The sequence below is a fragment of the Sorex fumeus genome, unplaced genomic scaffold (genome assembly GCF_029834395.1).
Source record: "Sorex fumeus unplaced genomic scaffold, SorFum_2.1 ptg000037l, whole genome shotgun sequence".
In the NCBI taxonomy this organism is placed as follows: domain Eukaryota; kingdom Metazoa; phylum Chordata; class Mammalia; order Eulipotyphla; family Soricidae; genus Sorex; species Sorex fumeus.
The window spans coordinates 15,601,732-15,623,939 of NW_026606094.1; the positions used below are offsets into that span (position 1 = coordinate 15,601,732).

The 22,208-nt window shown below is 41.9% G+C and overlaps 1 protein-coding gene across 2 annotated transcripts in view; it reads right to left on the reverse strand.

The window, feature by feature from the left end:
* CAV1 (caveolin 1) overlaps positions 1-4,939 on the reverse strand; it is a 37,277-nt gene extending 32,338 nt beyond the window's left edge. The window contains exons 1-2 of one of the 2 annotated variants that reach the window (XM_056118555.1): positions 4,623-4,939; positions 3,062-3,226 (exon numbers count right to left, since the gene is read on the reverse strand). In XM_056118555.1, the coding sequence (XP_055974530.1) occupies positions 3,062-3,226; positions 4,623-4,652 (195 nt within the window). In that variant the 5' untranslated portion in view covers positions 4,653-4,939. Of the gene's footprint in view, positions 1-3,061; positions 3,227-4,143; positions 4,169-4,622 lie in introns of those variants that run through there. The other variant, XM_056118557.1, reaches the window with a different exon arrangement.
* Between the last annotated feature and the right edge of the window lie 17,269 nt (positions 4,940-22,208).

Genomic DNA, 22,208 nt, shown 5'->3' on the forward strand with positions numbered 1-22,208 from the left:
TCAAGTATGATGATAAACCAATTTTATTAGAACTAAATTGTATAGTTTGTTTATTTATTTATTTATTTATTTTTGGTGTGTTGTGGGCACACCCAGCAGTGCTCAGAGGCTACTCCTGGCTCTGCACTCAGAAATCACTCCTGGTGAACTTCGGTGACCATATGGGATGTTGCTGGGGAATTGAACCCAGGTCGGCCAACGGCAAGGTAAGCACCCTACCCAGTGTACTATCATTGCGACCCCTAAATTGTATGTTTAATTTATGTCATTATCACTAGTGGAATAACTGAGAATGTGCTACCTTCCTGAAGACTAAATTCGTGGCATATCAATTTCTGAGTTTTCTTTTCTGCCCCAAACGGACTAAAAGGGTATAGTGTTGTTTCTCAATCTGTACGCTGGAGTTCCACTTCTCCATCCAGAGAGAATTTTTCGAAACATGGCAGAGAGAGCTTTTACATTCAGGGAACCTATAGTCTGCTGCTGTCCAATGACAAATTCTGTGACACTGGAAACACTTTTTCTCTCTGCTGTCCTATGGTTACCAGTTGCTTTCCTCATGTGTGGAGAACTTGAAATGTGACTAGTGTGACCGAGAAACTAAACTTTAATTTGATATTTGTTGCTTGAAATTTAAACAAGCTGTGTGCACAGACAATTTCTTATTTAATTGGGAACACTGTATAGCAGATTCACTTGATCACCTTCCTCTATCATGGTGTTATTTAACTGCAGCTTTGGATGCTTCTGTTACTTGAAGTTATGTGGCCAAAAGACAAGTTTAGGGAAATTTATTATTTACCATCATGGTTATTATGCAGAGGACTATGTCTGTTTCTGTGATTATGTTTAGATGAAGATATTCAGAACTTTTCCTTCCTTTTCCTTACCTACACCAGAGGATCTAGGCTTCAATCCCTGCAGCACTGGCAGGTGGTACTTCTGGGGCAAAAGTTTGTGCCAGTCATAAGGTCTATCCTTGTACGGAATTCTCTGAACTCTTCTACAGGCAGCCCAGCTGAGGGAGTGGGTCTAGCACATTCTTCAGAAAGTGGCTGTTTTCTGTCTCCTTTAGCTCCCAGTAGCAAGTGGGCAGTTTGTTTTCCCCAGGACTGCAGGCACTGGCTCCAACTCTTCCTTAGTTTAACTTCTTTAGTATAAGGAGCAGCACACTAGCTCTCTGTAATGCTACTTTGTAAACTGTTGTTGCCTCTAAGCCTGTGATGCCATCCCCCGCCTCCAGCCCCCCCCTCCCCAATCTCTCCACCTCCCCATCTGCCTTGAAGTCTCTTTCCCCACTGGGACCATCCTCTCTTCCAGTTTAGTCATGCTGTGTGTGGAGACCCACATCCACTCATCTGGCCTCTCTGACTCATCCTGGGAGCTTCTCCTGCTCCCAGAGTCCCACTCACAGGGCAGTGGAGGAGCAGGGAGGTGCCCGGGAAACCAGCTCTTTCTGAAACCAGCTGCTTTCCCTGGCGCCTCTCCTTCTTGTTCAAAAAAGACAGAAGAGACCAAAGCCAAAGCACCTCTTTCCCCTTCAAGGTCAAGTCTTCGGTCCTCAGTTTCAAACCAGCCTAACTTCCAGTTTATAAGATGTGTTTATTGTTGCTGTTGCTCTGAAATATTCCATAATCTGGCTAGTTGAAGAATCTGCCGAATGCTCCAATTTTCCGTTTTCCTCTACCAGCAAGCCAAGAAAGTCCATTCAGACTGTTACATGTTCCTTCCAGTTACAGATTAAAATGTTCCCCTTTTTGAAATATATTATTCATAAGTGTGAGCACGGGCTGCACTCTAGCGCGGTGCAACCGTGGACAGGAGACTAGGAGGGTGGCGATTGTTCCTCCACCTCACTGGTTGCTCTGGGGTTGAACAGAATTGGAGTTTCACACTCTAGTTTTGAGGCCTCTACTTTCCTTGGCTTTCCAGTCCCTCAAATAAAACCCTCTGCCAAAGATGGCGTAGGCCCATGATTTCCCAATCCCGATGGGTTCAGACAATAAATCCTTCTGACTTGATTTGCTAAGAAGGTCAAAGTTGAATAACATAATGACAGTTAAAAACCACAAAGTCAGAACTGTTTGGCAAATAACCCATTCACTTAACCTATATATTTTTTAATCTCACCAAACACCTCCCAAAATTTTTAAAAGGCACTCCAACCTGTCCTATTAGCTCAGGGAACACTCACCCCCGTCGTGATTCAAGAAGCAACTTCCCAAACCTACCTAGAGCTGCCTATGGGAGAAGTCAAGAAGTGCACATTATTTATGACTCTGTAAACTTAATTATACACTACTTCATATTCGACGAATTAAAATAGACTTTATATGTAACAGATATACAAAAGTGTGTATGCCTATATATGCTGAGATATATATATATATATATTGCATAATACATAAAAAGACAAGAACCTTCATCTTTAGTCAGAACCTTTCTTCAGTGGGGGAACAGTTGCCCACTGTCTTTGACTCTCGTGTCCCGCTCAGAGTCTGACCTGACAAAATCCACTGAATGCTTTCATCCCATGTGCTGGAGGCATCACCCTTATAAAACTAACAGCCCAAGGAACGGCGGGGCTGTCTGTTACTGAAAACTCCAAAAGGTGTCCCATCTAGTAGAGAACTGCAGTTTCTAGGAGAACTGCAAAACTCAAGTTAGGGGCCGGCCGGGAGACAGAGGTTAAGGTGCTTGCTTGCACGCAGCAGATCTGGGTTCTATCCCTGACACCCCATATGGACCGCAGAACCTCACCAGCAGTGATCCCTGAGTGCAGAACTAGGAATAAGCCCTGAGCACCACCAGGGTGTGGCCCCAAGCCCAAAATATAAACAAATAAAACCTAATAATGAGAGAACAGCGGTGTGATAGATCCGATAAGTGTCAGGGCTGTCCAGCCATCAACGCCCACCCACCTCCACCCCTGCAACGGTGTGTGGCAAAGTCAGGGCTACGGGCTGCTGCTTGCCCGACGGGAATTCCTGGCTGTGACAGCGTTCCCCTGGGGTGGGGGGTGGGGGTGGGGTTCCTTTTCTCGCTGGCCGCCGGCCCTTACCTTGACCACGTCGTCGTTGAGATGCTTCGGGTCGCGGTTGACCAGGTCGATTTCCTTGGTGTGCGCGTCGTACACTTGCTTCTCGTTCATCTCGTCTGCCATGGCCTTGTTGTTGGGCTTGTAGATGTTGCCCTGTTCCCGGACGGGAACCGTGTAGAGATGTCCCTGCGGAGGGCAGGAGGACGAGGCAAAGGACGGGTGGCACGGGGCGGTGGGTGGGCGAGGTCGGGAGGAAACAAACACAAGCGATGGCGAGTTAGCGGAGCGTTGGTGGGGGGCGACCTGGAGGCTCCGACCCACCCGGCAAGCCCGCCTGGAGCAGCAGAGGCGCCGCGCACAGCCACCTCCCCGGCGCCGCGAGCTTTTTAACGGGCTGGGAGGAGGACACCACACCCCTCGGTGCCAGGCAGGGAGCGCCGGCCTCGCCCGCCGGCCGCCAGGGGTCACCCCGCCACGCCGAGCGCCGCGGCCCCCGCCCTGGGCACGCCCCGCCGAGACCCCCCGCCGCCCGCCCCCCCACCCGCACCCCATCCCACCCCCACCTGCGATCGCCTCCCCGGGGCTTCTCCCGCTCCCCCTCCCCTGGCCCGGCCCTGCACCCCCAGTCCACCCCAGCCCCGGAATGCCTTCCTCCTCCATCCTCAAGGTCCAGCTTGAACCCCGGTTGCACCGAGCCCGGCTGCCCTAGCTCCGGCGCACCTGCCGGCGCCCCTTACTCGTTTCTCGCGCCTCGACGGTCCCTGCACAGCACTTCCGGCTCCGGGCGCGAATGCAAGTCCCTCACGCTCCCCTCTCTGGGCCCAACCAGGTGTCAGACCCCACTTTTAGGGCCCTCCACTCCCTAGAAGGGCCCCGCACCTGCAGCAGGACTCCCCAACCTTCCCCTCCGCCCCACCCAGGCGGTCGGCCCGAACGGCGGCGGCGTTTGGTAAATAAAGCGGCTGCACCCCCCGCCTCGGCCGAGCCCGCGCCCCGGGAGGCGGTGGGAAGCGTGTGGCGGTCATTGAGGGGAGGGGAGGTGCGACCCGCTCGGCTCCCCTCCTGCCAGGCGCCGAGACGCGGGAAGGGTTCTTGAGCGGGACCTGAGAGCTTTGGAAAGTGCAAACAAGACGCGCGCCACCGCCCGGGCCGGCCGGGCCGGGTGCCTGGCGGGGAGAGGCGGGGACGGTCCCCGGGATTGCAAGGGGGTGATGTGGGGGGCATGACCTCCCACCCTGAGCTTTGCCCGCCACACGCGCCTCCCCACTTCCAAGGCTCCCCTGGCTCATCCAGAACGGCATCCCTGTGTCCGATTAGACCCAACGCCGGGACCTGGATCTCCCTTGCCACGCGCTTGCAATTTTGCGCCCACCCCTCTCCCCAGTCCTGTCCCCTTCTCCCCCCCACCAAAAACATCAAACATTCCTGCCGGCTCTTCACCTCCCCGCCCAGGCCCATTCCTCCGCGGTGCCGGCGCGAGATGAGTGCCCCGAAGTGGGAGAGGACCGAGCAGGAGCGCACCCGGGTATTTGCAGGGCGAGCCGGCAGAAGGGCGCACGGGCACGCGGCCACCCAAGCCTACCTCCGAGTCTACGTATTTGCCCCCAGACATGCTGGCCAGTGGCTGGAGGAGGGCTCCGAGGAGATTTCCCTGGGCTGTGATTTAAGGGAACCGAGGAAGGAAGATCTTGTATTGTATGGGGGGGGGGGGGGGGAGGCGCTGGCGGGGGGCGGTGGCTGCGAGGGAGCCTCCTGGCCGCCCGCCAACAGTTTGTTCTGCTGCTCGCGGTTGGCCGGGACGTGCGCGGCGCCGGGTCTAGGCACATCCCCAAGGTTCTGGCAGCAGAGGGCGGGGAGAGCCCGGGGCCCGCTCACAGTGGTGAGAAAGCGTTTCACCAGCGCGAGGCGGCTGGGGCAGATGTTTGGAACCTGGGGCGATATTTTCCCAGCTACCAACCACGGAGAGGCGTCCTGGGCAGAGCGAATGTTTTTGCAGTGCATCATCCCGGTCAGGGGTGGGGAGTGAAGGAGGGAGCCCAGGCGCCTGCAGAGATGCCCAAAAAGGGCACCCTGGCTGCAGAAAGAATTCTGCTCAGTTCTAAGTTGGTTCTCATTGCCGGCGTCCCCTCGCTGCCTATAAGACGCAGCGACCTTCGTGTTGAACAAGGAGGGGTGGACTGGGGGGTGCAAGGGATTGAGAAAACACCCCTCTCCACAAATAGCCTGGAAGTTTTAGGTGTGTTTCATAACGAAGCACAAGGCAGGAATCTATGTGGGTGGGTGAATGATTGTGTTGTGCTTATAGAGAATCTCCTTGATGTCTAGTTGTTGTGGACAGAAACTTAGAAAAATCAGCACGCAGAAGTTTATGTTTCTTAGTCACTTCTGAAAAGTCTCCTGAACACTTTGAAATTAAAAAATGTAAATGTTAAGTAAACATTTCTATAATTTTATTACTGATCTTTTCTGGAACAAAGGGGACTTATGCCTACAGATTAAAAATGCATTCGTTAAAAATGCGTAAAATATTTATCACTGTAGAAATATTCACTGGACTTTCAAATTTACCAGAAAGAGTTATTGTTATTAATATTATTATGATTAAATGCATTCACTGTGAGAAGGGGAGTGTTGGCTTTTCCATTATCATTAAAATTTAATTTTTATGTTAGAAATAAAATTATTTTATCTCTTAAACATCAGCTGTCTCTCTTTACATTATTATAAAGCAGCAAAAGATGAATTAATAACCAATCATTTTACTTTGTGGACATATTAAGTTAGGAAAAATGCATTGTCTAAGAATAAGATTGGGACATTTTACCTAAGATCCGATAAAGCTGGGAATATCCCTGGAGAGGTGGATGTTAAATTAAAAATTCTGGCATTCCAAAAGAGGATTGTGTGTGAAGTACATAAAAAAAAGTGGAAATAGAGTAGGCTACCCTTAAAAATATCTTTCTATTGGGGGAAAAACCCATAAAACAGAAAAGAACGCTAAGGAGAACAGACTATGTTTGATAGCAAAGAAGTGGTGCAACTTTGTGGGGAAAAAAAAAATGGCTGGAATATGGCAGAGACAATGTCCCAAATGTTGAAATGACTGTAATTACACGGGCTAATCATTATTAAAATTAAAAAGATATTCCAAAATTTGGTTCTTTTTAATTGTATTTTTTGTTGAGTTACTTCTATAAATTCTTTTAGCATTTAAGCATATTAACAAATATGATATGCTAGGTCAGATTCAATGTGTCCTAATAGAGCTAGTCAACCTCTAATGATGGCTAAAAAATTACTGTTCCTCTAATTCTTCATAAATGTTGGCCACAAAGCCTTGTGGGTAATGTTCTATGGAAAAATGTGGAAACCATTTCCCATCTATTGTTATTCAGTCTTTAGCTGCGATGAGTAATCTTGACTGTGAAAAAAGTCAACAGGAACAGGGAGACAGCTTGCCCTGCATTCCAGCAAGGAATGGACTTTCTGGGGAGGCCTGAGAGTGAATGCTTAACTAACATTCATAGATGGGATAGAAACAGCTTTGGGAAAGTGTTCACTGAATTTGAAGTTGAGTCAACAGCACACGAAATCGTAATGATCAGTGAAGCGTTGTCAATGCCAAAATGAATTCCTAATGAGAGGAAAACCCACAAACTCTTCATTAACTTGCCTCAACAAGAAGCTGGCACCAAAGACAAACAGATCTTACTCTGTTTATAATAGCTGACTTGGAAAATTGGCTCCAACTTTATGAGAAATAAAGAAAAGATAAAGAACAGTGTTAGCATAGGACCAGATTTTAAAACTGGATGATATTAATAATAACACACACATTTTTTTCTTTGATACCCACACAGATAATATTAGGCTTGGAGGCAAGTCAATAACTTTCTCCAAATCATTTACTAAATAAGAGAGAGAGAGAGAGAGAGAGAGAGAGAGAGAGAGAGAAAGCAACTGGCAACTTATTTGTCCTCCATTATTTTTTAAAGACTCACTTTATTAGAGCATATATGATCTATGATACTGAAAATCTAGAGCTAAATTAGAGCATTCATGTAAACCAACCTTCTTTAAAGAACTAAAGCTTAAAAGATAAAATTGATTAAGGAATTTGGGGGCAATCTCATTTTAAAGTTGATGAAAAAATTATAGTGCTTGTTAGCCTGTGGGAAATGGGATTCTAGTGAGGGTTTGCTCTTAGTTAGGAAGGTCAACCTAACTGCTTTTTTGTCTTCTCATGCTCTTGCTCTACACCCCTCTGCAGTACACTTTCTTCCTAATCCCTCCACCTCAGGTCTTTCTGATACTCTCAAATGGCTTCATCCAATAGCACTCTAGTATTAGGAATCTAAAATTCAGTCACATACAATGATGTCAAGGTTTTAAAAGCAGGGATATTTGGAAGGTCAGGGGTGTGAATTCAAAACAATGACTATATGCATTTTGTGTTCATAAGTTTCAGTATACCTACACCTGTGTGTTCAACTGAATGGCCTGATTTTCACTATAACCACCTCTTACACCTGCCCTTATCATTTTCATCCTCCAAATTCCATTGCAGTTTCTTCCCATAACTACCAGACTGTCCACACCCTCTATCTTAGCTAATGGAAAGCAACAGTTTTCTAGATGAAGCATTATCTCATCACTTGATCCTGTCATTTTTCCTCCTTCTGCATGAAGCCCACACCAATCTCTTTTGTGTTTCAGAGGAAAATTAAGAGGGTACAGATCATGAACATCGCCTGTTAGACTGCTATGCTATGCATTGATTACAGTGCAACTCCTTCCTCCCATATGGAACGGGTAACCATTCTGAGAGCTGCAGGAGAAGGGTGGATAACCTATGTGAGTCGGCTCAAGACTTTTTCTGGGCGTAAAAGAGAGCGTGCTGGGGGTGGAGCGATAGTACAGTGGGTAGGGCATTTGCCTTGCACGTGGCTGACCCGGGTTCAATTCCCAGCATTCCATATGGTCCCCCGAGCACCACCAGGGGTAAATCCTGAGTACATGGGCCAGGAGTAACCTGTGCATCGCCAGGTGTGACCCCAAAAAAAGAAGAGAGTGCTACACCTTCCTTCATCTTTACCACAGTTGCTCCCACAGCTACCCTTTTACTACTGCTTTGGGTTGCCTTGGCAGCCTCCATGGCTTTTGTCACTTTGCTTCACCTCTCCTCTCCAGTTTCCATAGCAGCAGGGAGAGCGGGTTTTATGGTAGTGTGGAGTGAATGCCAAAATCTTGGACATAGAGTTGCTTTCGAATAAAGGTTGTGACACTGAGGGGTCCCTGGTGTTTACTGTGCTACTCCTACACATGTTCCCAAGGTCCACCATGAAGTTAGAGGGGCTACCCACGACACATTTGGCATTCCTGGGTGGACAGCCAACAGCTCTCTAGTTCTGAGTCCCTGTAAACATTGTTCAGGTCATTCCATATATGGAGTATTTTTAAATGATTTGCTTGGCTTTGGGGGTTGCAAGGTGGAGGCACTCCCGTGCTGTGTTAAGGGAGGGTAGGAACCATGTGACTTGTGCCTGGAAATGCACTTTGTCTCCTGAAGGCAAAGCACTTACTCAGTCTGTGCTACAATCTTCCCAGCCCCAAAGTACTTTATCTGTTTGTACATATTAAAAACCTTTCTGAACTCAGTGATTGAGACTGTACTCTTTTCTGATCTTTCTTTAAATTATCTTTACTTCCTTTACTTGTAAAATGGAATCCACAAAAAAGATGCTGAGTATATTTCATGAGGTGATGCATTTACAGCACTTAGCACACTGTAAATCACATTGGATGCAAGGGTTGTCACTGTCACTGACCTCCTGTTGTTCATCGATTTGCTCGAGCGGGCCCAGTAACATTGTGAGATTTGTTACTGTGTTTGGCACATCGAATACGTCATGGGTAGCATGCCAGGCTTTGCCGTGAGGGCGAGATACTCTCGATAGCTTGCTGGGCTCTCCGAGAGGGGTTATGGGGGAAATGTTCAATCTACAGTTTCTGAATTGGAATATATTCATTTGAAGAATTTTTGTTATAAAATGTGAGCTTAATAAATACACAGCATCAAGTTTGATCAAATTTGCTTATTTGATCTTATTCACTACATATTCTTTTAAGTGGGAAGCATACGTAGCACTGACATTTACTATAAGATCTAACTTTCTTTTCTAATTCCTGAATTGATTTATTTATGAATCCTCATTCCTTCCAATTGTCAAACTTTTATCCTGATTGATTCCTAGTTTTTTCCATTTTGTTTGAATTGGATATAATCTGATCTATAATTTGGTTAGGAATGTTGAAGTTGTCCATGGAGGAACTTCTCTGAATTATTTTTTAAATTTTTATTAGTGAAACAACATGAGGTATACAGTTGTAGATTTACAAATTTTTGTGCTTGGGTTTCAGTTATACAATGATCGAGTACCCATCCCTCCACCAGTGCCCATTCTCCACCACCACTGATCCCTGTATCCCTCCCACCCCACGTCCCCCCCAACCTACCCTGCCTCTGTGACAGGGTATTCCCCCTTTGTTCTCTCTCCTTTTGGGTGCTGCGGTTTGCAAAAGAGGCATTGAGTGGCAATCATGTTCAGTCTAAAGTCTACCATCAAAAACTGAAGTGACAAAATGAGCAGAAACTTTCTCAAAGAAGAAATCAAAATGGCTAAAAGGCACATGAGAAAATGCTCTACATCATTATTCATCAGGGAGATGCAGAATTTCTCTTTGTTCTGCACCTTGGGCCTGCGGATACGTACTTCTTCCAGTCTGTTCTCAATGAGTCATCCCCTCAGGACATTTCTACAAAGCCTTTCAGGCTCATTGAATATGATCTTTAGGGCCAGAGACACATTCTTATTACTTCTAATCTTTTCTTGGGTTCTGAACAAATTTTATAAACCTGGGTGGGCAGCCCCCATGAACCATTATGGAGCTTCCAGTGGTGGGTATTATGTGTAGAGGAACAAATGGAGCAGAGAAACTCCAGGGAGTTGCAAACTCCAGGGGTCCAACCAGGAAACAGGAAGCATAAGTATCTCAGCTCTAATTTGAGTCTCCACTTAAGGAGGACACACGTGTCAAAAATTACTTTGCTATTTCCCAGTTTCCTTTCCGTTGTGTAGAAAGCTTTGCTTTTAAATCATGCAATAAGTTTTGTGCCCTAAATTCCCCCAGGATCAGACTTTTGAAATGAAGGAAAGACGTATTTCTGTGGTAACAATACTTTCTTAGGCATGGGAATGAGTAGAGTAGGGGAAGATTTCCAGGGCCACCTAGAAAAGAACTTCAAAAACAATTCCAAAAGGATCATCATTCACTTATTTTCTTATTTCCCTTTAAATTCAGTCAAGATTTTGCCAACACATCTTACAGTTCATCTGGTATTTCTGAATTATAAGCAAGTTTCAAACTCAAATATGTAATTTTAGGACTCTTATCAATATTTATTTTTCATCAATATTTTTAAATTAAGACTTTTATCACTCTAATTAACATATTGACTCTGGCAGGCACCACAAAATGTGTTAATTAAACCATATTCAAGGGTGAGTTACCAGCAGTACATGCTTGTATGAAAGTTTTCATTTAAAATTTTTGATAGTAAAGTAAGTAAAGTAAAGGCCCTCCCGTTGATCATCGATTTGCTCGAGCGTGCCAATAACGTCTCCATTGGAGACTTTGTTGTTACTGTGTCTGGCATATCGAATACTCTCGGTAGCTTGTCGGGCTCTCCGAGAGGGGTGGAGGAATCGAACTTGGGTCGGCCATGTTGGCTGCGTGCAAGGCAAACGCCCTACCCGCTGTGCTATAATGGAAATGATATGTGTGGTCTTTATCTTTCACTATGTCAGCTTACAATTTTGCTGCTGAGAATGGACAGATAATACAGTAGTTTTACATGCTTATTTTGCATGCATTGGATCAGGGTTCAATTCTCAGCACTATATCCCCTGAGCACCGACAGGAGTGATCCCTGTGCACAGAGCCAGGAGAAAACTCTTAGTACCACCAGGTACCCCCTCCCACCTCCCTCACACACCAAATACAATTTTGTTGCCAATGTCAATCTGTCTGGCTGTTTAATATCAATGAAACAAGATTAATTTTTGCAAAAAATTATAGATTGCAAATTCTATGTGAAAATAGTGTGATTCTTTTCTGTGTTCTAACTAAAATTTTGGTAAAGACACAGTATAAATGTTACAGCTATGTCAGATTAATCAAACAGTAGCATGTGTGAGACCTACCCTGAATTCAGTTCTTGGCAATATATCCTTCCCCCAATTCCAACCTTTTGTGACTTTGGTGGCCCTGAACACCACTGGATATGATCACCGTACAAAAACCTAAAAGATGGTCCATGTAAATTTCAGTTATGCACACTTGACACAGATAGTGCTATTGTGTAATGTCATTTTGGTTTTAGAAAGAGGGAAAAAGTGAAAGTTTAGGAAAACCAGCAGTTTTTTGCCATTATACCCACCATTTATTTAAAATTGGCAGGGCATATTAAGTATTGCTACTGTAATTTGGCACAAATTACTGTGCACACGAAGTTTAGTGGCTTTAAAAAATAAGCACTTATTCTCATAGACTACAGTTTTGTTTTCTTGGGCTCTGCTGATTTAAGATATGTTTCTCATCTTCCTTGGGACAGCAAGCTAGAACAGATTAGTTGTAATAGATTCTTGTTTGTTTTGTTTTGGATGCTCCACAGTGCTCAGTGCTTACTTCTGGTTCTGAACTCAGGGATCACTCTTAGTGGTGATTAGAACACCATATGGGGTATCAGGGATGGAACTTGGGTCAGACCCTAGCAAGCAAATGCCTACCCCACTGAACTATCATGCCTGCCCCATTAAAAATTCTTATCTATATATATCTATCTAGATCTAGATCTATCTATATATATCTAATATATATATATATAGATATATATCTGGAGCGATAGCACAGCGGTAGGGCGTTTGCCTTGCACGCAGGCAACATGGCCAACCTGAGTTCGATTCCTCCGCCCCTCTCGGAGAGCCCGGCAAGCTACCGAGAGTATCTCGCCCCCACGGCAGAACCTGGCAAGCTACCCGTGATGTATTTGATATACCAAACACAGTAACAACAAAATCTCCAATGGAGACGTTACTGGGCCCACTTGAGCAAATCGATGAACAACGGAAGGGCCTTTACCTTTACCTTTTATCTAATATATATATATATATATATATATATATATATATATACAAGGCTTCTAGAAGCTCAGGATTGAAATGGCAACTTGTCACTTTTGTTTGTTCTGTTGAACAATGCAAGTCATATGAGCTGTCCAAAGTCTAGGATGGGGGAATGATGTTATCATGCGTGTGATCTTGGAAATGGTGAGAATGCAGGAAGGTGTGAAGAGCCCAATGTCACAATTTTGTGTGGCGACTGCAGACTGATTTTGGTTTTCAGTTTTCCAAATTTTAATCTAAGGTTTATTTTTTGTCATATTTTAATTCACTCTCTGTTTAAAAATATTTTCCCACTAAAAATTAGAAATAATGGTGATGGGAAGGTGCAATAGTGGTGCAATTAGTGTTGACATATTGAATGTAATAAATTATCATGAACAACTTTATAAAAATAAATAAATAAATTTAAATCTAAAAATACCTTCCTAGTTGGCTAAACAAGTGACAAAAAAAGTTCCCCATCTTAAATGAATTGTAAACATGTACATGAAGTTTCTCAAATCTGAAGCTTGCTAGTGATTCTTAAGGGAAATAGGTTTCAGAATGGTCATAAGATGCATTCTTTGCCTTAATGTAGAATGTGGTTCTCAGGACAGTTGACATTTTATCTTTTAAGAAAACAGACCATCATCATCATTATTGTTCTAGATTTAGGACCTAATCCAATGATACATGATTTTCTTTGAAATGTAGAAAAAAAATTGTATTACTAATCACAGATATTCAAACTCAAATTGATGATGTACCTACCTGGATATTTTCAAGAGCTGGAGCATGAGTCCTAGCAAAGTCATTATTCCAGCATTCTCTAACGAGGTTTTAGTAATCCTAACTTAAAACAAATGTAATAAAGGGATAATGGAGTTAGAATGGAAGAAATGAGTTAAACAAGTATTTGGTTCATTCTTTCATGTAAGTAGATTTATATTAACAATAAAATCAGTTCTACCTAATCCAAGAAGAAATACTTAATATTTTCTTAGGCATAGCAATTTTCAGGAAAAAAATGTAAGTGATTAAAAAAAAAGATTGCTGTATTATATGTAGCTGGGATAGATAGAAGTGTTAGATATCTGTAGAGGGCTGGAGCGATAGCTCAGCAGGTAGGGCATTTGTCTTATACGCGGCCAACCTGGCCAACCAGAGTTCGATTCCTCCGCCCCTCTATGAGGGGCTCTCGGAGAGCCAGGCAAGCTACCCGAGAGTATCTCGCCCACTCGGCAAAGCCTGGCAAGCTAACCGTGATGTATTCGATATGCCAAACACAGCAACAAGTCTATGAAAGGAGATGTTACTGGGCCCGCTCGAGTAAATCGATGAACAATGGGAGGACAGTGCAGTGCAGTGCAGTGAAGACAATAACTGAATTTCCTCCTATTCAAGCAAAACAGAATTATGACCACTCTTTAGAAATATGGGAGCTTTGTAAACCTAATCCAAGGTATGACACTTTCATAGGATATAGAAGGACAACAACAAAAATGTTACAATATAGCACATTGTAATAAAGCATAATTAAATATGCATAATATGTGACTTGTTATGGTATTAAGTAGCATTCTATGCCTGCATATATAGTATTTTCTACTATATTATATTAGTAGGGCATTTAGTATCATATTCGGACATCATATATTTAATTTTTAACATTATTACAATTTTTATTTTAAATGACGATTATAAAATTACATTGTCCGGTGTGTATACTATACAATATGATACAATGAAATTATAAAGAGGCATAGAACTTATTTATCTTCCTTAAGTTATGCAAATATTTGGGAGCAGTCATCCATAAAATCCCTTTGTTTAATAACCATCCCAGCTGGCTTTAAGTCAGAGCTCCATTATTTAACAAAGGAAACTCCTTTTCCTTTTGGCCCTTACCCTAGTAAATAAACATTTTTATCAGGAAATGCTTTTACCTGGAGGAAATTAATTACTAGGTTATTCCTTGTGAAGCAGTGATGTGTGATGTTTAATCATAAATTATTTTACTTTTAAAGCATATACATATATATTCATATTGACTATTCATTAACTGGCCTCATATTTATAGTGAACTTTACTTTATTATAATCATTTGCTTTTTCAATAATTCCAGAGAAAATTAGTGTTTGTCACATCAACTTTTGTTCAAACTAGGGTATGGGTTTCATTCCATGCTGATTTGCTTCCAGTCAGTTCTGCTTACTGCAGAGAAAAAGTGTGTGTGTGTGTGTGTGTGTGTGTGTGTGTGTGTATATATGCAGACATAGGTCCAAGTTCAGATGGACTGAATATGAATCTGCATTTTAGGGTCTTCACATTAAATTATATTTTGAGATATACATTGCTTTACATTTTGAGACTCAGTAATATAGGACATTTGAAAATCTACAAGTACTGAAACCTTTTTAAAAGGCAGAAGTTAGGCCAGCAAATACATATATCAAATATTACCATTCCCCATTTCTCTGTGAATAAGGATCATTTAATTCTTCCCAGTAAAGGCACCATGAAAGAGCCTTTACATCATGCAAAGAGCAGCAGACCTGCAGGCTGGATGACTTACAGGGAATCCCAACCTGACAGGAGGAAGTAGCATACTATAAAATATTTGTAAGCAAATTGAAGGAAGCATCGGAAGTGTTGTTGAAGGGGGGAACCCTACAGGCTACTTCAGCCAAGTTGCTTGCAGGGAACTGGCAGTTCTTTCCATTTCTATAAACTGAAGTCTTCTTGGAATGTGAAATCAAGAATCACAAACTGGACAGCTGCCAAGAGGAGGTTTTTCCCTTTTGGCTACAAAAGAAACTGAGCTATATTAAACTCTTCCTTTAGCCACACCTAACAGGTATTGGCCAGCGGTAGGAGTTGAAACATCAATGGCCATTTAACTTTCAAGACAGAACAGATTCTTAGTTTACTCAGCCTATGTAGCTAGGATTTATCTTGTGTTATGAAGTGTTTCATTTTCATGGTGGGCAGATTTCATTGCATTCTTTTTAGGGCTGGCGCACGTGTAGGCTATGTGCGCGCGCGTGTGTGTGTGTGTGTGATATTTTTCTTTACAATTCTCAATAGTTTTTCAATTCTAGAAATATAAAATCATGGATGTTTTTCCACGAATTCCTAATTTATACCACTGTATGAAGTCCGCTATATCTGCTCTGACAAGAGCTCATCATTCTCAGAGTTTTTCAGGAAAATTACTTTGTATTCTTTCTGCCAATTCTCTAGTTTGAGCATATTTGTGATCACCGTTTTTCTTGCATGAGCCTATTCTAATGAAATGATCGCTTCAGAGATTCCATTTGTGGGGTCCAGAGAGCTAGTATAGGGGATAAAGCATTTGCCTTGAATGCTGCTAGCCCGGGTGGGGGGGGCACCACCAGGTATAACCACTGATCACTACCTCGCATGGCCCCAAATTTATCCCACTGTCCCCAGAAACAGTATTCTTAGAATTTCTCTTAACAACAAAATGGCTTTAGTAGAATTCTTCTCTCTAAAGTATTGTTCACATTTCATTATATATTATCTCTAGAATAAAACCAACATATCTGACTTCAGGGGTCTGTGTTCAAATATTTAATCATCATAAGCTAAATGTAACACATAAAAGCAATTAAATTGATTGCTCAGTTGTTTCTCCCACATAACAAATGACATATGGGTGTTTTATTTCCAGTGATTTGGTCATGTCCCTCTCCCACTTCATTCCTCCCCAAACTACTCTTTTGCATGGAGCCCAAAACATTGATTGAAGATGCTACATACTCTGGGAAGATTTTCTAAGTGTTGATATTAGCTAACCCTAAATGTATGCTAGACCTGTCTCATCAAGGTAATATTTAAGCTGAAAGGAAAGAAAAAGAACATTTTGAGCTTTTGAAAACATGTTCTTGTGTTATAACTTTTTTTTTTTTACTTTTTTGGGTCACAACCAGTGTTGCTCAGGAACAACTCTAGTCTGTGCTTGAAGGACCATACCGGATGCTAAGACTTGAATCCTAGTTAGCTGTGTATAAGGCAAATGCCTTACTCACTGTACTATCACTCTGGCCCCTGTTTATGACTTTTGTTATTTTTTTTTCTTTTTGGGTCACACCCGGTGTTGCACAGGGGTTACTCGTGGCTCATTCACTCAGGAATTACTCCTGGAGGTGCTCAGGGGACCATATGGGATGCTGGGAATTGAACCCTGGTCGGCTGTGTGCAAGGCAAATGCCCTACCCGCTGTGCTATCTCTCCAGCCCCTGTTATGACTTTTAATTTTCAACATGCTCCATACTTTGATAATATTGAGTTTATTAGTTTACTGTCATCACTTTGTGAGAAGGTATATAAAAATATTTTCCATTATAAAAATTGTAATTTGATAACTTTGTTTCAGTGCATTGCAGTAGTCGAAAAGAATATTAAACTTCATGAGATCATTTAGTACAATTCTAAATAAATCAAGATCACATTGTTTGATCCACTTTGTCTCATAGTAGGGCCTGGCAAACCTTTACCTTGCATAGTCTTCTAAAATATTCAGCTTACTGGACTGGATGAAGGAGGAGGAAAAGACAAAAGAAAAAATAGTGAATGCTAGTGAAAAGAAGATTGTGAGTCATTGGCAATATTAGAGAATAGAGTAAGGAACTCTATCTTGTGCTTGTGGTTCAGCATACAAGTTCTGCAAAGCATAGCATTACTATACAACACTATGAATAAATAATCAGAAAAAAGTGAGCATGGAAAACACAATGTATAAAACTTTAATGCATAATAAATTTTTATATATGGAAAATGTAATATTGTAATGGTTTCACAAACCACCTAAGTAAAATAATATATATATGCAAATGCTTATAATTTGTAGAAAAATGATCATACAGGTCTATTGTAATGAGAAATTGAACAAACCCATTGAAAAGTAGTATGACAATCTACAACTAGGCTACTGGTATAATTGTATATTTAAGTTTTTCTTCCTTTGAATACTTATCAAGAACAAATTACTCTATCAGAGGAAATAAATTTTATATGGCATGCCCTGGAATTATAAGATAAAATAAAAGGCAGCCAGATTGGAGAATATGCGAATGATATATAAACCAACAAATTTCCAAGCAAATAAAAAAAATACAAAATATGACCTGTACCTAGAAAAATAAGATTGATTGCTACAGAAATTATTACTACCATTAGTATTTTCTATAAGTTATAAGCTTATTTTCATAATCTACCTTATCTAAAGAGAAATACCATCATTAAAACTTTAATTCACATTGAGGAAATATTTGTTAAATATAGTGAAATTTCACAAAATATATCAAAGATGAGAATAATGGTCTTTGAGAAATATATTTTGAGGAAAACTGGAGCGGAGAGCACAGATTGTGAAAGGAAGGAACTTGTATGTCCAGTGAAGTGGGGTGTAGTTGGCTGAGGAGGCATTCTGGGAAGTTGGGAACCTGAAATAGAAGGGGGCAGAGTGGAATGCAACTTCCTGGGAACTTGTACCACTGAGAACTTGAAACTGATTCCATCCATGGGAGAGTAGAGAAAGGATACTTCTCGGCATAGGAAAGGGGATATATCTGAATAAGAAATGAGTTAGAGAAAGGTCTGTCATCAAGACAGAACAAATCAATACAATAGCCATCAAAAGTTCTAGAAGTAGAGGATCATCTCTAGGGTGATCAAGAGCCTGAGCTAAATGTCTTCTCTTAACTCAAGTTTGGACTCCTAGTGCGATCCTGGGAAAATTCTTCATTGCAGGGCATTAGTTTCCTCCTCTGAAAGTGGAAATAATAACAGGATCCCATCATACAGGGTTATTGGGCAGATAAAATAAGTGTCCCACAGGTAATAAATGCTCAACAAATGTCAGTGTTACTGTTTGTTTTAATGAGCAGAATTCTCCCACTGAAACAATGCAGAAAGTTGTCCAGTTTCTTCCTCAGTAAAAGCAGCTTGCCTCATTTGGAAATGGTATGTTTATCCCCATCGATTTCCAAAAAGACTCCTTGTTTCACTGCCCCAGTTAGCTGAGACAGCAGTTGGTTAGGAATGGTGTCCCATTCCACTAGAGAAGCAGGTCCTGCTAACTGCCCTTCTCTCCCCTTTTGTTACTGGCAGGTGCTCGATGACAAGCATTTCGGAGCCAGGGCAAGGAAAGAATGCTCCAGAGATGACCTGTTGCTCCCATCTCTTCCTGCTCCATTTATATCTGGGTGAAATATTTGCCCTTGGTTACGTGCTGTTTCCCACTCTGAGTCATGTCGCTTCCTTTTCTCATCACTCTCCACCCCTACCTTTTCCTATAAAGGCAAAACGACTTCTCCAGCTGCCCAGCCAGGCTGAATGACCTAACACATCTAAGTGCAGACAGATAGGTGTCTGGCCTATTTTGGGAGTTATTGGAGAGGTGTCCTCCGATTTCTCTGCTGCACGGTCTTTTTTCTTCGCCTCCGATGCATTGCAACATGAAGCAAGGTGGAAGACACAGATGGTCACAAACTGTATCTAAGTTTTTATTTTTGCATATGTTCTTCTGCTTGGTTTTGGGGGCATATTGATCTTTAGCAGAGTCTTCCAGGGATTTTTCTTTTTTCTGTGTGTGTGGGTGGGGGCAGGAGAAGGGTGGGGGTTGGAGGTACATCCAGCAGTGCTCAGGGCTTACTCCTGGATCTGAGCTCAGAGATGACTCCTAGGGGTGCTTGTGGCCTATATGGGATGCTGGGGATGGAGCCCGAGTTAGACTCCTGAAAAGCAGTGTTCTAACTACTGTACTATCACTCCAGCCCCAAGGACTTTTTCATTTAATAAGATATAAGAAACTTTAAAGACTTAATAAAAAAGTCTTTGGTTGATTTCATTTGCCCACTACCTTCCTAACCCACCTTTTCCATTGCTTTCTTCTCTAGGGGTTTGGGTTACATTTTCAAAAGTAAAGTTGTGAAGGGTAAAGATGGTGTTATTGGAACTTCTTTTTTATCCTGACTTCCACTTTGGTGACACATTTTAATTAATATGGGACTTAGCTTAAGAGCTTTATGCTTGGGTTCTCTCACTTAGTTTCAGTTTGCCCTTCTCAGCTTCTGTCCAGACTGGCGTATTAGATGAATGCTAATAGACTGATGTTACCCCTAGAGTATTTTTCACTTAAACATCAAGTTGTAAGGTTTTACTGGTGGCATTTCAGATATTATCCAAAGAAAGGAGCTGAACAGTGGGCATAAACTTCTTTTAAAATAGAATAGGATGCCATTGGAATGATTTGATTATGGAAGGTCAACTTATTTTTACTCTCGTCTTCTCCAGCCTTCTTTAATTCTTTCTGTTATATTACACACATATGTATCTTGAATAAAATACACCAAATCCTGATTTGGATAAATTACATTAGCTTCCGTGATTTCTCTTTGAAACTGTATCTACTTTTTTAAAAAATTATTTAAATAATTGTAATCTCAAAAACTTATTAAACTCTTGCTGTCTTAAACATTCTAAAATGACATTCTAACATTCTAAAATGTTGCAAGCTAAAGAAATGAACTTGTTTATTAAATTTCTCTATTATGCTATTTAACATTATCCTGGGATTCAAATGAAACAATATATTGGGACTCCTTTTAAATGCTATTTTAAAAAAGTACTCAAGGCCTCGGAGAGCCCGGCAAGCTACCGAGAGTATTCGATATGCCAGACACAGTAACAACAAAGTCTCCAAGGGAGACGTTACTGGGCCCGCTCGAGCAAATCGACGATCAACGGGAGGGCCTTTACCTTTACCTTTTACTCAAGGCCTCAGTATTATAAAGATCAAAATGGGGAATTGTTTCATATAAGAGTATTGAGAATAAAGACAAGTTTAACCCCAAAGGTGAACATGATATGCTTTACATTCATATAAATCTTCCCAACTAACTTATTTATGTGTGAGAAAACATTGAAGAGAAAAATTTGATGAAAATCAGTGCATTTCAAATCCCTCTGCTCAACAAAGAAAATTATAAAGTCTAAATGTGATTCCCACTACAGCTCTACAGTCGTCCCAAGATTTTATTAATCATTTGTTTAATCATTCACTCAGAAGATATTGATTGAACTTAAAATGCTGGGCAACATTTCAGAATTTCAGGGAGCCAGATACAAGTTAAGTTTTTGGTTCCAGATACCTGACTAGTGAAAACTAACTAATGCAGTTAGTTATCAGGCTTGGTCTGACCATAAGCTAACTGCCAAGAGAGGTTGACAAAATATTTGATATGTGTAGTTTTGGGAACATGAATGCTTAGACCTGTTGTGAGGGACGCATGTTCCTGTTAGAGAGGCCAGGAGAGAGCCAGAGACCAAAGAGCAGCAGAGAACTTCAAAGAAGGCTGTAGGTAGCAATCACTGAAGGTGGTAAAGGGATCATCCATTTAAGAGTGAAAGTGAATGCATTAAATGACTGTGTTTTTAGCACAGCAGTCCTCTAATTGATAGAAAATTCATGACTTAAAAAATTTTTGAACTTGTTTTTTTCCACTCTGGAGAAGCCAGTGTTATCTCTTGAATTTGTATTTTTTCCCTACCCTTACACTACTCTAAGTAAATTTCTTTGAATAAAAACTATTTTACTGGGGATGGAGTGATAGCACAGAGGGTAGGGCTTTTGCCTTTCACGCGGCTGACCCAGGTTCGATTTACAGCATCCCTGAGCACCGCCAGGAGTAATTCCTGAGTGCAGAGCCAGGAATGACCCCTGTGCATCGCCAGGTGTGACCCAAAAAGAAAAAAAAAATTACTTCACTGAAAAGAAAAAAAATTCTTAGGCTTAACCACAAGAATGATTTGTAGATATACAACCAAGTCCTTAGACTCTTGATTTCACAGAAGAGAATGAGATGGGAATTTCCAGAGAGAAAATTGAATTTTCTATCAATTAGAGGACTGCTGTGCTAAAAACACAGTGATTCAATGCATACACTTTCACTCTTAAATGGATGATTCCTTTGCCACCTTCAGTCTAATTCTTTCATTAAAGATTAGAGACAACAATGAAACACCAGAGACAAAGGTAAAATGATGGGAGGATTTAACAGTGCTTCAAAAATGGTACTGCTTAAGGGGCTAGAGAAATAATATAGTGGGTAGCATGTGGCTGATCTGGGTTTGATCCCTAGCACCCTGAATGGTTCCCTGAGCTTACCTGGAGTATAAACCTCCAGCGTGATGTGTCCCTCCCTCCGCCCTCACCCCCTCTGCTTCCCGCTACCAAATGGCACTGAAGAAATGAATCCAGATCCAGAGTTCTCATTCCATTCCGAAAGTTTTTCAAGAAACTCACCTAAATAAATCAATGTCACATATAACTATTGTGAAGAAAAACTTAAAGTTCTTTAAAACTATAAAGGTAAAAGGTAAAGGTAAAGGCCCTCCCGTTGATCGTCGATTTGCTCGAGCGGGCCCAGTAACGTCTCCATTGGAGACTTTGTTGTTACTGTGTCTGGCATATCGAATACTCTCGGTAGCTTGCCGGGCTCTCCAAGAGGGGCGGAGGAATCGAACTCGGGTCAACCATGTTGGCCGCTTGTAAGGCGAACGCCCTACCCGCTGTGCTATCGCTCCAGCTGGAGTGAAAACTATAAAGAACACTTAAAAAAGCCAAACTCTTGATTTATTATGAGAGGTTGGTCATCTCTCCATACTATGCCAGTATCAGCAAGGACTGCTCACAGATGCACTTTCCAAAAATAATTTTGAACTCTGGCCTGACTTCATGGTAATAGTATCCTAATAAATATGATTTATATTGTTTTACTTTTTTATTTAAAAAATTGAAAACAGAAGTATCAGTTTATTTAGGATGGATAAGAAGAAAATTTATTTCATAGAGAGAAGAAGTGTGGAAGTTTTCTGAATAAGGCATTCCACCAAATGACAGATGTACCTCTTTAAGT